This window comes from Prinia subflava, chromosome 4 (assembly GCF_021018805.1).
Source record: "Prinia subflava isolate CZ2003 ecotype Zambia chromosome 4, Cam_Psub_1.2, whole genome shotgun sequence".
NCBI lineage: Eukaryota > Metazoa > Chordata > Aves > Passeriformes > Cisticolidae > Prinia > Prinia subflava.
The window spans coordinates 10,536,832-10,553,065 of record NC_086250.1 but is presented as its reverse complement, the minus strand read 5'-3'; the positions used below and the strand labels follow the sequence as shown (position 1 = coordinate 10,553,065).

At 40.7% G+C, this 16,234-nt stretch overlaps 1 protein-coding gene across 1 annotated transcript; it reads left to right on the top strand.

The window, feature by feature from the left end:
* The first annotated feature begins 646 nt into the window (after positions 1–646).
* SAMM50 (SAMM50 sorting and assembly machinery component) lies at positions 647–14,711 on the top strand. The gene is made up of 15 exons (XM_063395407.1): positions 647–805; positions 2,479–2,589; positions 3,605–3,706; positions 4,171–4,258; positions 4,826–4,932; positions 6,793–6,923; positions 7,118–7,205; positions 7,693–7,821; positions 8,452–8,523; positions 9,592–9,678; positions 11,002–11,072; positions 11,483–11,550; positions 12,362–12,508; positions 13,605–13,746; positions 14,503–14,711. Exons 1-15 carry the CDS (start codon positions 785–787, stop codon positions 14,546–14,548), a joined length of 1,410 nt encoding a protein of 469 aa, XP_063251477.1. The 5' UTR covers positions 647–784; the 3' UTR covers positions 14,549–14,711.
* Positions 14,712–16,234: the final 1,523 nt, after the last annotated feature.

Here is a 16,234-nt window from a genome sequence, read left to right as displayed (position 1 = left end):
TATAGCTAATATATAACTATATTATCTATAAATATATAATACAAATATAAAAATGAAGTATAGAAATAGCTAGAGATAACAATGTAAAATAAGAGTAGTAGTAATAATAATAATCATAATAATAATCACAATACCAACAATTTTAAATAATTTACACCATCAGCTTTCAGTTTGAAGTGCCCAATCTGATTGCCCAGGTTTGGGGAGAATCCAGCAGGTTCGGGACAAATCCCAAATGGGTTCGGACTGACACACGCGCGTTTGGGGTGAATTCCCCGGGTTTGGGGTGAAACAAACACGTGAGTTCAGGGTGAATCCATGGGCTAAGGGCGAAACACATGGGCTTAGGCTGAATTCCCTGGGTTTGTGTGAATCCCCCGGGTTCGTGTGAATTCCTTGGGTTCGGGATGAATTCCCTGGGTTCGTGTGAATTCCCCGGGTTCGGGCGAATTTCCCGGGTTTGTGTGAATTCCCCGGGTTTGTGTGAACTCCCCGGGTTTGTGTGAATTTCCCGGGTTTGTGTAAATTCCTCGGGTTTGTGTGAATTCCCTGGTTTTGGGATGAATTCCCCGGGTTTGTGTGAACTCCCCGGGTTCGGCCCGAGCTCCCCGGTTCGGGTGACCCCGGCCGCCGGAAGTGCTCCCCTGGCCCCGCCCCTTCCGCCGTCCCAGCCAATGGGCGCCGGGCGGGGCCGCCTGTCATGGCCGCCCCCACGCTGCGGCCCTGAGCGCCCCGAGCCCGCCGGAGCCGCTGAGGCCGCGCCCGCGCCGCCGCCGCCGCCGCCATGGGCACCGTGCACGCCCGGGTGAGCTCTGGGGATCCGCCGGGGCGGGACCCGCCGCGGGTGCGCCCCGGGGCCGCCCGAAGGTCGCAGGGCCCCGCGCTCCCCGCCGCGACCTTCGGGCCGGGAGCGGGGCCGGGAGCGGGGCCGGGAGCGGGGCCGGGAGCGGGGCCGGGAGCGGGGCCGGGAGCGGGGCCGGGAGCGGGGCCGGGAGCGGGGGCCGTGTCCCGCCTCAGCCGCTCCGAGCCCGCCGCTGCTGGCGCAGTGGGGCCGGGGCAGGGAGAAGGGCTCGGAGCCCGTGGCGGTGCTCGGAGGCGCCTTCCCTTTCCTGCTCGTTTCTGGGTGTTTTTACAGAAGCGCAGAGACTGATGGCGTGGAAGCGACCCTTACGGTCATCTGGTCACTGTCGTGGGCAGGGACACCTGTCACGATTTGAGATTGCTCCAAGCCCCGTCCAGCCTGACCTTGGGCACTTGCAGGGATGGGGCAGCCGCAGCTGCTCTGGGCACCCTGTGCCAGGGCCTCAGCACCCTCACAGGGAGAAGAATTTCTTAATAAGTACAGCGTTTCTTCCTATAGAAAATCTGAGTCTTTCGGGTCTTTCCTGAGGCTTTCCCAGAGCTGACCTCCCCAGGGGGGTGGGCTGGCAAGAACGGGGGAAATGAAAACGGAATAAAAACAAATCAAACAAACCCCCAAACCAAGCAGCTGAAAACACACAATGCAAAGGGAAGTGCCCGTGGAGAGAATTGGAGACTGGAGCATTGCATTGCTTGGAGAGGGCTGAGGGCCTCACATGCCTAAAATCACCGTGAATACATGCACAGATCTCCAAACCCTTCTGCCAGTGCTTATGGAAGAGACATAGAGGTCTAAGTGTTCTGTTTTGAGGCTGAAGAACAGCTGCAGGGAGCTGTCTCCAGTTAAGGCTCTAGAGTATATAAATACCATGACTAATGTAATTTCTATTTCAATTTTTTTGCTTATATTCTCTGTTTTGTGTCCGTCTGTGGTGTGAACTGCTGGACAACATTGTGTGGATACAGAGTGTTTCACACTTGCTTGAAAATTTGTGACAGGAGGAGAAGCTTCTCTCTTCCTTCAAGTGGATTTTGCTATGCAACAGGAAAGCAGCTATTCTGATAAGTCTTATTTTAGGACTCTTTCAGGTATAATAAATAAAGCCATGCTGTGTTTGATTAAAGCCTGAGGTTCTCAAGCCTTATTTGAAAGGTTACTTCTAAAAGAAGTACTGAAATATAAAAGCAAATAAACACATGCAAAGCAAACTAACATTCTAAGAACACTCTTTATTTTATTGTTCAACCTTCAAACTCTTCTACCTCCTAAAACCTAAACCAGAGAAGTGACAGCCTGATTTTTTTAGGTTTTTGTTGTTGTTTATTAAAGAAGGTGGAGTTCATCTTTTTACACAGGAAGCTTGTCTTGAAAGTTCAGGCTATTTTTTGGAAGAATGTAGAGTAATTTTCAGAAATTCAATGTGGAAGCTATTTAGCTTTCATTAAAATATTCAGCAAGCAGGTAGATGTCAAGTGTTCTGGTAATTCCTTTCATTTTAGTTGTCTTTTGCTTTTTCCCTTAGGATTTGATGGGTACACTGTTGAGAGCCATTTATAAAAGGCACAAATCACAGATCTGTGTACCCTGTTAAATGCAGTTTTCTTTTGTGCTTTCAGAGTTTGGAGCCTCTTCCCATGCCTGGGCCAGACTTTGGTGCCTTAGGAGAGGAAGCTGAACTGGTGGAAGTTGAACCAGAGAGCAAGCAGGAAATTCTTGAAAACAAAGATGTAAGTGCCTGAGCAATATCCTGATTTTTGTTTTTGTGGAGAGAAATAAACATCTTGGCAATAAACAAGAAGAAATAAACATTTAAGCAATTGGCAGTAATAGTAGGTTGCTGTTAATTTGCTGTTTTATTGTACATGAATACATAGAGTCATACAGGTACTTCTGATAGAGGTAGTATAATCTGCATAGTCTCTTTTACAAACTCTGGTAGAGAATCATGGAATTGTTTAGGTTGGAAAAGACCTCTAAGATCACAGAGTCTTAACTGTTAACCCAGCACTAAACCATGTCCCAAGTGCCACATCCACATGGTTTTTAATCCCTCCCAGGGGTGGTGACTGCCCTGGGCAGCCTGTTCCAAGCCTTGACAACTATTTGAAGCAGACTTTTTTTGACATTTACCCCTAAAATTATAACTCACTGAAAAGGTTGAAAAAATAAGGGAAATGCAGTCTCTGCAGTCCATTTGTACTGGGTAACGTGGAAAGTGCTGTGATTTTTTTACAATAAAATTGTCTCAGGTGATTATGTGTCAAGATAAAACCTCATCATGGGAGTGATTTTCAGCTGCATTTGAAACTGCACTGCTTTTGTGGTAGTGATGAATTTAATCGGGTTTAAATATTTGTGGCTTGTACACTTGTCTGATTTTCATCTTTTAATTCTTAGCTTGTGTATAGCTGATAAAAGAAGTAGCAAACAACTATGACTAACTGCATAATTCTGTCTTATGTACTTCATACTTGTGTGATTTCTGCAGCTGCATCTGTCAGGGTTTCTTCTGCTAAAACCAATGTTAGCTTTGGTGTTAGGGATCTCTTTTCTCTCATTTTTGTGTTATGGGAACGACCTCCCAGAATCTTAGATAGCACTGATTTCTGATAATGTAGGTTAGCAGGAATTAGCCCTAGGAGTCCTCAGGGTTTCTCACAGTAATTTTTGTGCATTGATGACCTTGATCCTCTCTATTAGATACAAATCCAGTACTTGTGTGTGAAGCTGTGTTGTGTTTAGGTGGTGGTTCAGCACGTGCACTTCGATGGACTTGGAAGGACCAAAGATGACATCATCATGTGTGAAATTGCTGATGTTTTCAAGGCAAAAAATCTCATTGATGTAAGTGTTGCAGTGAATAACAGACTTGCTGTTCAATAATTAATTAAATTTTTTTCTCTCTTTTTCCTGCCTTGGGCTACTCCCTTCAGACATGGGGCAACTCTGTCAAGAACCCTCTAAATAAGCTGTAACTACTGGAACCTATTTGAATAATTGTTTGAACTATTAAAGTAATTAGGAAGCAAACTAATGAAAGGTATGAAGGTATTGAGCCAGATGCTCTGAGTTTAAATTGTTTCTGCAGATGCAAATGTTGAAGTGGTTCTGTTCTGTTTTGAAGGTGCACGTGTGTGTCTTTATATACAAAATCTGTGAATATTTTACAACTTAGCTGCATGTTAACTAATTTATCCTTGTATTTTTTTTTTGCCTGAAAGACTCAAAGGGACTAGATTATCTTGAAAGCCCCTTCCAACCCAAATATCCTCATGTTCAATGACTGAGCTGCTTTTCTCATGCTGCAGGTGATGAGGAAATCACACGAAGCTCGTGAGAAGTTGCTTCGTCTCGGAATCTTCAGACAGGTGGATGTTCTGATTGACACCTGCCACGGTGTGTATTCCCTCATTAATCCTCACCTTTTTGTTAATATATTCATACCTGCAATATGTATTTCCCTGTGTAACAGGCTGGACATTCTTTGTGTGTGTAACTTAGTCTTGTATAACTTTATATATATTTTAAATGAACACGTGGGTGTGCTGTGGATACAAATGTGTCTACATCAGTTATCCCTATGAAGGAAATCTATTTGCATGTGTTTGCATATTATGTGTATTTAAATATTATTTGTCCATGAGTGAATTTTCAGCACTTAAAATAATTACAGTAAGCTTTCCTTAATCCACAGTTTCAAGGCAGATGTGAGGGAAAGCTTGAAAGTATGTCCTGTACTTGTACTGCACATCACATTGACATGAAATGATTAAAGCCAGTTATCCTATGATTGAATCAAATTCTGCACTCACATCCAAACATCCTTTTCTCAAGTCATTTCACTTTGTAACATGGACTTTTATTATACCTTAACTCAGTTTTCAAATAATTCAAGTAGCCTTCTGTCTTGCAGTTTTAAAAATAGCTCTTTAGAGATAACATGCACTTCACTTATTTCTTTAGGAGATGATGCCCTTCCAAATGGTTTAGATGTGACCTTTGAGGTAACAGAATTGAGAAGGTTAACTGGGAGCTATAACACCATGGTTGGCAACAATGAAGGCAGCATGGTATGGATTATTTCAAATTATTAATAATGCCTGTTGATAGTCCTCTTATTTTCAGTTTCAAGCCTAGAAAGGAATTTGGTGATCCAGTTTTGATCCAGCTTTACTAAGACTTTCTCAGGCCCTTGTGTCAGGCTCTCATTCAGCAAAAGCCTATCTTGAGCTGGAGGACTGTGCTGTAGCTTCCAGCTCAGCATGTTAGTTTTTTAATTCTTGAAACTTCTTGAATTATTTCTTGCTACTATTTAATTTGTTTCATCTACTGGAGAGATTAGTAAGGATTTTGGCTTTTTGTTTCTCTGAGATATACCTGAAGTATTTTTCTTGTTAGTCAAAATGCTTTATATTTGACTTAGAAATTGTTCTTGTTTTTGTCTTTCAGCCCAGTATCAGTTATTTTGGGGTGTAGAATGCAAGGTTTTCACAAATTCTACAAGCTTTTGTTTTTATATGACTCAATTAAGGATGCATCAGGTTAAAATCTTGTGTGAGCAGTATTTACCAATTGCCACAGGAGTTACCAGCTGCAGTGCTGGTCTGTGAGCAGGCTGTGCTTTCAGGAGCTCATCTGCACCCTTTTTGCCTTCTCACTTGCACAGGGCTGCTGTGCCTGGGGCTGGTGCATAAGCCAGGCCAAGGGACTCATCCTTTTCCTCTTAGGGGTATTTTTAACCTGGATAAGATCCCCATCACTCAGGTGATGGTGTTCTGCATGGGCAAGGAGAGATGGAGCTGGCTGAGTTGCTGGCAGGAACCAGGTCCAGGGTGTTGTGGTCTGAAGGAAACCAGCAGGGAATCCTGCCTGGTGCTTTCAGTGCTGCTCAGAACTGGCTGGAAGCTGCTTGGGTTTCTCTTCTTGTGCTCAACTTCCTCTTCTATTGGATTTTAATTTATCACAGAGAAGTAAAACCTGTGAATGCTCTAAAAGCATGACTTGTATACACTGATATTGGCAGCACAGATTATGTTTTCTTAAGATTTGCATAGATTTATTTATTCTAATCTCTTAAATTCATCTGAAGTTTATACTTCTAGTGCTTCATACTAAAAGCCTTTTCCCTTTATGGCATAATGATCATCATTACAAAGCTCAGGCTACTGGTTTGCTTCCAACAGCTGTCAGACAAAGGCAGCCAGGATTTGGGAGTTTTTCAGTATTCTTTCCCAATAGAACACACAACAATAGTACAGTGGTAGTGTCTGTTGGGAAGAAACCTACTCCATCTTTTCTGCCAGAGGGCCAAGAACTGCCTAAAGGATGCAAAGAATTTGTGTCAGAATAGGCAAAAATGTTTCAGTAGTTCCTTGAGAAATGTAGAATTGTGTTGTACCACCATCAGGTCTGGTTGCAAAGGGATCTTGTTGCTCCAAACAAAACTACGGAGAAGTGGCTCCATAGTGATAAATTTCCTTTGCTTTGGCTCTGGTGAACCCTCCCTGACAGGAGTTTTTCCTGAGGATCAGTGGGAGAGTCTGCAGTTGCAGAGCAGCTGCTTGTTGTGCCAGAGATTTGTTCTCCAGGGCTCTGAGACAGGTTTGGAGATTTTGCCTGAAGTAACATCAGTACTGATGGCTCAGGGAGAGTGCAGGTTAAGTCAGCAGCTACTGAACAGCCTAAAAGTTGCATGTCTGATTGTAGCTTGCACTGTTGGCTTTTGCTGCCAATGCAGAGAGAAAACTAACAGAGAAAAAAACCACCTTCAGTTACAAGTATTTTTAAACATCTTAATTTCTAATTCTCATGATTTCATTGGCTTCAGCATATCATTAAGATGCAAGACAGCAAATGAGATAAAATGTTATGATGTGAGGAGGGCTTTGTTTATCTAGTATTTTGGGTGTTTCTTTATTTATTTTCTGTAGGTGCTTGGGCTCAAGTTCCCAAATCTCTTTGGGCGTGCAGAAAAGGTGACCTTCCAGTTCTCCTATGGAACAAAGGAAACTTCCTATGGCCTGTCCTTCTTCAAACCAAGGCCTGGAAACTTCGAAAGAAAGTAGGGGATACATTTTTCACTACTGTTTTTTAGTGGAGGAATATAAGATCTTTAATTGAGTAAGAATTAAGTTTAATCTTTCCTGAGGGTGTGGTAATGATGTAGCAGAGCTGGTTACTTCAATTTTTGTGGTTTTTCAGAACTGTACCTTAAATACGTTCCCTTTCAAGCCTGCCACTAACGCTGTGTTTCAGTTTTTCAGTTAATGTATACAAAGTAACTGGACAGTTCCCTTGGAGCTCTCTTCGAGAAACAGACAGAGGAATATCATTAGAATATAATGTGAGTGTAGCACAAGTGTAACACATGCTTCATTTACATTTCACTTGAGCTCTTGGAAGTACTTGGTTTACTTTTTGAATCATTGAATCACTTGTGCACAGAGCTGACTTCTCTTTGTTTGCAAGAGGTCAGTAATCTGAAAATGACAGAGGATGTGCATCTTGGACTTCTTGTTACAATTCAGTCTCATTTTGGCCATATAAAAGTGTCAATTTGTTTTTCTTCAATTTTTTTAAAATTATCATTTCAGAGAGGCAGCTGGCTGCCTAGCTTACTGTATCAGCCCAATTCAAGATATTTTTCATTTGGGATGGATTAATTAGTGTGCATCTAACTCTCTTGGCTGGAGCAGAATTAGCATAACTCTGAAATGGAAAAGGGTTTCTCTCTGTTATAAGAAATTTGGGAAGAAAGCCATAGACTCAAATATAAAGAATATTTATTTTGTAACAATTGTTTTCATGACTTTCTCAATTCTGTGTTGTAGTTTCCCATCTGGATGACCAATCACACACTGAAATCAGAGGTTGTGTGGAGAGAGCTTGGCTGCCTTGCTAGAACAGCATCCTTTTCTGTTCGAGAGGAAAGTGGACACACTCTAAAATCTTCTGTCTCTGTAAGGCTTTTTCATGATAATATTTTAAAAACACACGACTTTGAGTCATCTCATACTTAGGAGTGATACCAGAGGAGCTTTTTGTCTTAGGAGGGAACATGTTTTCCTTCAGACACCTTTTGCTGTGTTATGGAGTAATCCAGGAGGCCCAAAGGGAGAGCAGGGAATCACAGCTGACTGTTAGGCTTTGCCTTGTTCTCCCTCTGTCTCACCTGCCATCTCTTTTTGCAGAATTGCTTTGTTTTGTAGCCGACAGGAAGAGCAGATTTCCTCATCCTGAACCTTTTGTAAACATTCCTGTTTCTGGTCACTTGCCATCTTTCACTTGCAGGTTACAACCTGTAGGAGATAAACTCTTTGCAGATTGGTGGGTTGCATTTGGGCTGCTGCTCTGTTTTGGTGCATGCCATGGGCAGAAGGTACAAATGCATGCATTTCATGTGGCCTGTAAATGTCAAACAAAGCCACTCTGTAGGGATATTGTTCCCAAATCCATGTTGCTACACTAATCTTAGCTGGAGCTGTGGATGTCTCCCACTGTTTGCACAGTTTTGGAAGGAAAATTATGGTGTCAGTGTGAGGCTTTCCACAGGTATGAGAACCTAACCCAAAGTTTTTTGTTCTTTTCAGCATGCCATGGTAATTGATTCCCGGAATTCCTCAATCTTGCCAAAACGAGGTGTTTTGCTGAAAATTAATCAGGTAGCCTTAAATCACTTGTGCTATTATTTGGGCTTATCTGTGTGTTCCAGTTTTCAAATCTTCATTTATCTAATTGATGTTCATGTTAAAAATGCCTAAAGTTAGAAATTAAAAAATTGACTAGGAGACAATGCAGACTGGTAATTACTTTTTCTGTTTTCTGAGTGTGCCTTTTAAAATCATGAACCTTTCTTTAGGGTAGAAAATTTTCATTTGTATGCCATTGGTCAAAGAGCACAGCCTCTCCAACAGCATTAAATTATTTATTAGCTGAGAGACACTATCTCTGGACAGTATTTGCAGTACACTTTCAGTGGGTATTAATTAGCCCTTCTTTTTTAACACTGTCATGTACAGATTGCCAGGCTGTAGTCCTGTTGCTACTTACAAAATTTCTGAGAGTTAAAAATGAAAGACTGGGTTAAAAATAACTCTCCAAGGCATATGCATGTATCATTTTGGCACAGAAAATGCTTTTCCCTCTTGTTACAATCAGAGCCTTTCTAAAAGCTGGCTTTTCTGCTGTATGGGTAATACTTCAGAAAGATTAATTTCTCTAATGCTTTAGAGGTAGTTTTGAAATGCCCCTGAAACTAAAAGTAAGCAGCAGTGAGCTGTTGTGAGTGAGAAAAGTGGTTGTAATTCAGGGTTTAGTTACTGTGTCATTTGTTAGATCCTGCCTTTAACACTGAGTTAGTTCAGTCACTTCATGAGAGCTGAAAAAGCAAATTGTTTCATTCCTTTCTTCACCACAAGAAATCTTCTCAGATCTAGGGAAATAGTCTTGATTATTGATGCTGAATTTTTCAGCTCCATTCTATCTTGCCTTCATTTACAAAATGGCTTGGAAAGCAAGTTTGGTTTAATAATTTGAAAAGAAAAAAATGCTGCTCATTATTCTCAGCTTCATGTGTGCTTCAGTCCAAAATTCAGCTGCCTCACCATGCCAGTGTTTCTGTATTTCTTGTAAAGAAAAACACTGCCAGTGCTGATGCAGACATGCTGAACTTTTAGAGGAAAGAAACATGTGATATCTGTTGCAACTTGCATAAATTTGTGTCTTTGCAGGAATTGGCTGGCTATACAGGTGGAGATGTGCGCTTTCTGAAAGAGGATTTTGAATTTCAGTTGAATAAGCAACTTCTCTGGGATTCGGTAATTTTTTAAAAGATATTCTAGTAATTGACCTGAGGTTTTTCTGGGGCTATTAAACCTATGTCTTATGATTATTTTTCACTATTCATTAGGAAAAAAGATTGTAAAAAATGGCTTTAGATAAAGGAGTAGATAATTTGGTTTTTTTTTCTGGAAAATTGATGAACTATATTTTTAACTTTATGTTCCTGCTGTGCAGAATCACTTGAAAAGTGGGAATTTTGGAGAGAACTTGTTTCACAGTTAACCATAAGAATGATTTTCCTTCCAGAAGTGATGCTGGTCATGTCTGTTCTTTGTAGTCTTCCTTAGAAGGGATTTTTCAAAAACTTTGGAAGTTTTCGAAAAAACTAAAAGTTTTGAAACCTTCATGTATAAACCTTCTGTATAATCTTGGTTTAATTTTCTTTTTTAATTGAAATGATGAATATATAACTATTCATCTTGGTGTCATAGCATGTAATTGTTTCTTGGGTGTAAGATTATTGGGAAAAAATGGGAAGACTGATTTCAACAGCATTGATTTAGTATTAGGTGGAAATAGGGTTTTGAATTGAAATACTGAAAAAATGAAATAAGAATTTCAACATATCCCAGGAATATTTCTAACTGCATTTAGGAAGGAGTTTTTTATCACATGGAGATAGTACAATAAATTCTTCTCAGAGCTGAATGGGGAATTAAACAGCAACTTGCATCAGGAAAACTTAAAAGTCAGGGGTTACAATAATTTGTATCCCAAAGGTGTTGACAATAGATCTCACTGTCTGTCAGTAATACTTCTACCTGGCACACAGGCAGCAAGCAAATGATTAAATCTATTTATTTCAGTGATTTGAGCTACAAGAATTACTTTTTATAGATAAATAATAACTCTGTATGTTTATTTGATGTCAATATGGTGAGTTGCAGAATTTGGTTTCATGTAATTATAAGGTTAATTTACAGACAGGTCATAATTGTACATTTTTGGCAGCTGCTTGTTGGACTCAGTCTCCTGTGGGTTTCAAATTGCCAAGAGTAATTGATGGCAGCAGTGTTGTCTTAATTTGAGACATGAAAATTCTAAAGACAAGAGGTGCTGGATGAGGTTGAGTCTCCCTTAAGCTGTTGTGGAAGTAGCATTTGGGTCAAGTGTGCTACACTGACGTTTTCAAGGCACAGCACTGCATAAAAGGAAGAGGGCAGCAACCATCAAGAGTTTCCTGAAAATCCTGTTTCAAATCCAACATACAGAGTGTGAGCAGCTGTAACTCTGGGAGACTGATGGAAGCTCTGCCTGAGGAATAAATATTAATAAACAACTTGTTTTTCTCTCCAAAGGTTGTTTCAGCATCACTCTGGGGCGGATTGCTGGTACCTATTGGAGACAAGCCATCCAGTATAGCTGACAGGCAAGTTTTTTAAATGTTTGGGACTTTTTTACCTATCAACAGAAGTATTGTATGTAGAAAACTCTGCACAAGAGAAAAACAGTACTAGTTCTGAGGAGAATAAAGGTTTGTATTAGCTATATATAATTGCATGTTCATACTCAAGCCATTTTCATATTGGCCTCGTAAAAATTTATAATTTGCTGTGTAGTAGCTCTGCTGCCCACATTTATGGTTGCAAAATGGTATTTACCACCTGCAAAACTCTGGAGCAGGCATGAGTTTATTCAGACACAAAGCCATGTTGTGACTCTGTTCACTCTGTAGCCCATTTTGCCTTCTAGTGCTGGTGTCTAAAGATCTCATTACTAAACCTGTTACAAAGTTACCTGTAAGTGAAGCATTAAATTAAATTAATCTGTATTCACTAGGTTTTACCTTGGTGGACCAACAAGCGTGCGTGGATTCAGTATGTACAGCATTGGACCCCAGAGTGAAGGTCTGACACTTTCAAATCCCCCTCCTCTGGCAATACTGTAAATATCAGTGTATCACAGAGAGTCCTTAAACTCTGTATTATCTGAAAATAATTACAGTCATTCTGTACTTTGAGAAGTGTTAGGGCTTTGATCTGTTGTTACAGATTAGTTCACAATGTGATAAAGCCAGGTAGTTCTTAGTTAAGCCATGATTAATTACTAATTTTGTAAACCATGTGTGTGTTCAGACTTGCACACTTCCAATGTGTCATTTTAATTAGTAAGCAACCTTCAAGGTGGAAAAGTTCCCAGAACATGATTATGGCAACAGTTTGTTTGATACAGCCTGTGATCAGGTAGCTTAGGGGAAGGGTAATCTCCTCAGCAGTGGTGTTTGGAGGGCTAGGAGCTTCCTCTGTTCTACTCTGCTGTTATCGGTGGATTCAGTATCCAGTCTCTTTTGAAGTTAATTGTTGTTATATCAATTGACCGCTTTTAAAACCAAGGAATGTATTGCAGAGGTGGTCAGGAGGTAATTCTGATGAACTGCCATGAGTAGGTGCATGCCTCAGGCCATGCTGGTGAGGGAAGGAAGAGAAATGCACTTCCCTTGGACAGTTTAAAGAAATGTGGAAGTACTAATTTTTTTAACTAATGGTGGTAAGTTTGGAGAGAGTTGGAAGCAGATGGGAAGAGTTGTAAAGGATAGAAGTGGAATATAAACTTACGGAATGTAAAACAATTTACGGATGTGGTTTTGTACCTTTAACAAGTGATTCTTTTAATATGTTCCACAGTAAATGCCTTTATTCCAACTTTTTGCCCAAACAGGTGATTATTTGGGAGGAGAAGCCTACTGGGCTGGAGGGGTGCATGTCTACACCCCTCTCCCTTTCCGGCCTGGCCGCGGAGGGTTTGGAGATCTTTTCCGAACACATTTCTTCCTTAATGCTGGAAATCTCTGCAATCTCAACTATGGTAAGACTCAACAGACTAAAAAAATCTTCTTCTCTTAATATAAAAGCAAAAGGGAGAGTTGTTCTCTGTCTATTCCCTCTGAAGCAGTTTGTTTACTGCATATATTTTGGTGCCTATCAAAAACCTGCTGCTTTTAACTTATATATTTGACAGATTGCCTGTAGTTTATTTAGCTCTCTCCACAATTTCAAGCACAACTTGTAGGAAAAAGAGCCAGGAGAGTAATGGTGATGTCTGGGAATAGGTGATGTTTGCAAACCAGCAACTTACACTTGCTATCTTACACCATTCTGAAGGGAGAATGAAAGATGATGTTTTAGCAGGGTTCTGGTGTTTACTGGGTGAACTAAAGAAAAAGTGGTGGCATTAGATGAGGGTGTGGTAGCTGATGGGACTCTTTTCCTCCCGTCCCTAACTCTATTCAGGATACATTTCAGTGTATTAATGTATGACTTTCCAATATGTTTTCAGTCAGTTTTAGAATATACTGATATTTGATGTCAGCCTTACTTGGTGTAAGAAAGGTGACATCCATATGGGAGGGAGATACTTCAGTCAAAAACAGTAGAGACCCACTAAATCATAGAATAGCATCCCAGGATAGTTTGGGTTGGAAGGGACCTTAAAGCTCATCTTGTTCTCCCACCTGCCATTGGCAGGGACACCTGCCACCATCCCAGGTGGCTCCAAGCCACATCTAACCTGGCCTTGGACTGTCCCAGGGATGGGGCAGCCACAGCTTCTCTGGGCAACCCATGCCAGGGCCTCACCACCCTCACAGGGAAGAAATTTTTTCTGATATCCAATGTAACCCTCCTCTCTGTCAGTGTGAAGCCCTTGCCCCTTGTCCTGTCACTCCAGGCCCTTGTCAGGAGTCTCTCTCCACCTTTTCTGCGGGCTCCCTTCAGGCACTGGAAGGGAGCAGTAAAGCCATTGAAGTCTTTCATACTCATTTCCTCCTTCCTGCTAGTGGGACCCTACAGTGGGACATGGGGGTCCATGCCAGCAGTGCAGCTACAATCACAGTGTGTTTGTTCTGGTTTGTTCAGTGTGTTGTCCTCTTGCTGTGCTGCTCATCCTTGGTGTTTGCCTGCAGGTGAGGGTCCCAGGGCACACCTGCAGAGGCTGGCCGAGTGCATCCGCTGGTCCTACGGCGCCGGGGTAGTGCTGCGCCTGGGCAACATCGCCAGGCTGGAGCTCAACTACTGCTTCCCCATGGGAGTGCAGGCTGGAGACAGGTTGGTTTGCCACACCAGCTTCTGGACAGGTTCCTGCACTCCTGTTGTCTTTCTCAGAGAGTCCTGCCTTGTGGTTTTGTTCACTCCATAGCAACAAAGACATCTCCGTGCTGCTTTCCCAGCCCCCTTCATTCACCTTGGTTTCACATTTGGGTTAAGACTTTGCTTCCCAAGTGCCAGAGCTCATTTATCTTGAGAGCACCTGTTGAAATGTGCAAATAGCTGTGCAGCAGCTTCATTTCTGGTGGGGAAGTGATCACTGAAACAGCTTGTGGAGTTTTCTTAAGCCTTCTGAATCCAAAAGATTGGATAAATACCTCATTTGATGTTTTTGATAAATACCTAGTTTGAAGCCTTTGCTTGAAAAATGAAAACAAGTTTATAGAAAAAGAGAAAAGAAGAACAAATTCATTTGTTAGCAACTGATTATCCTGCATCAAGCAAATATTGTAATATGCAATAAAAAAGCTTCAGGAGGCATGTGCTTGTCTGTGAATATTGTGTGAGATATTCAGTCTTTCATACAGGAGCAGGATTCTGTTTCAGTGGGCAATGTGAATGTATAATAGCAATTTCAAAATTATGGGCTTTATTTGGAAATGTAAATGCTCCATATGGATGACAGATTGTAAAACCATTTATTTTAAAAAGCCTTTGTCAGCTAAAACCTTGGGAATTTGGGGATAGGGAGAATTGATTTTCATTTCATCAGTACCTTACATATTACTTACACTGTTATTGTTTGTTTCTTTTCAGGATATGTGATGGTGTTCAGTTTGGAGCAGGAATAAGATTTCTATAATAGAGAAATATTTTACATCGCTAAATGAAATTGTGCTCTGGAGATGAAATCAAGACTATAACATACTTCAAAATGGTCTTTTTTCCTTGAAATGCAGATACACAGCTGAGTGATTTACCTCTTGGACTTCACAAGAAACTACATTAAATAATTATGATTTAAAGGTTCATTGTACCTCTGATTCTTATCAAAGATGGGAGAGTGCTTGTAGGAGTCCATCTTACAGCCTTTAGTTGTTGGTTTTTATTTGAGAGTTGTGTCAGATATTGGATATGGTTGATATCATTAGAGTTTTATTGGTCTGCACAGCCTTCCCTCTTCTGACCACAAGTCCTAGATAAAGCTGTTACAAGTCAAAAATGATACCATTTTAATGGTTCTAAATGAATCAAAATGTTCTGATTTAAATATATTTCACTATTGTAAATCACCTCTGTTTAAATGCCTCCTACAATCTGAATTGCATACTGTAAAAATTCAAGTCATCTGTCTAGCATAGTAAATACGAAAATTACAATTTTGGAAAGGTTCGGTTCTCTACAAAGAACCGAACAAGAAGCAAAGCTGTTGATTTATGTCCTGCAAAAGCAGCTTTTTGTAGCAGTTGCAAAAAGTGGCTCTAGACATGAACGTGTGGAACTACTTGGTTTCTCTTTGTGTCTCTCTCCTGACTTGTTGAGATGCTAATTTCACTTCCAAGTCACTTCTCACTTTATCACTTGGTGTATATTCCAGTTTATAAGGATAGACTTATTCACTACTTTGGTCCTGCCATCTTTTGAGGTAGTTGCATACTGATTATTTTTATATGTATCAACCCTGTGTGGTCATGCTGAGAGAATCTAAACTTGGAGAGCAATTTTCCTGTATCTGCATTCACATTTTTCATTATTAAGTGTTGGCAGGTTAAAAGTCACAATACCAAGAAGATTCTGGGGGAGCAGAACAGAAATACATGAGCTGTTAATATCCTGATTTTTTCTGCTCAGCTAAAGACAGCTTTGGACATGCTGGTGCTCTACTTGACTTTGCTGAATATGTCAGGACTGCCATGAAAGCTCATTCCCAATCAAGTCAGCACTCAGACTCCACTCTTTTTAAAGAGGACATAGTTTTATACGTTGCTTTAAGCATTGGTATGTATTGCTGTTGGTGTAAGACAGTAACTAAGCCTGGTTTAGTTGATAATTCTCTAAAATAGGAAGGCTAAAATCTGGACTGCCTGGATTTGCAGAGCTCTGCTTGGTTCAACATCCTTCCCTCCTTATAAAATAGCAGCAGTAGGCTTACAGATGTTCAAACAGTGTGAATGACAGAAGTCAGCTGTTTCAAATAGCAAAATTTGATATCAAAAAACCTTTTTTGGTGTGTTTATCTTACAGATAGTGTGGCAAGTACATATTTAACCAAGCATTTTGATGATTCTTTTGTTGTTATGAGATAAAATATGAAACAATTTTAAGAATGTCAACAAATGTTATTAGTTTTTTCCAGCACTATAGACATTTTGACATATAAAAATATTTTTAATGTGAATGTTTAGATACTAAAATACTGTTAGGCTTTTCTCCTGGGAGTTCAAAGTTAGCTATATTCTACTGCCTTAAGAGTTCTGTTTTGTGCACACTGTGTTTTACTCAAGGCTGCTCAAGTGCCATACTTCAATATGACACAAGAGCCTCAAGC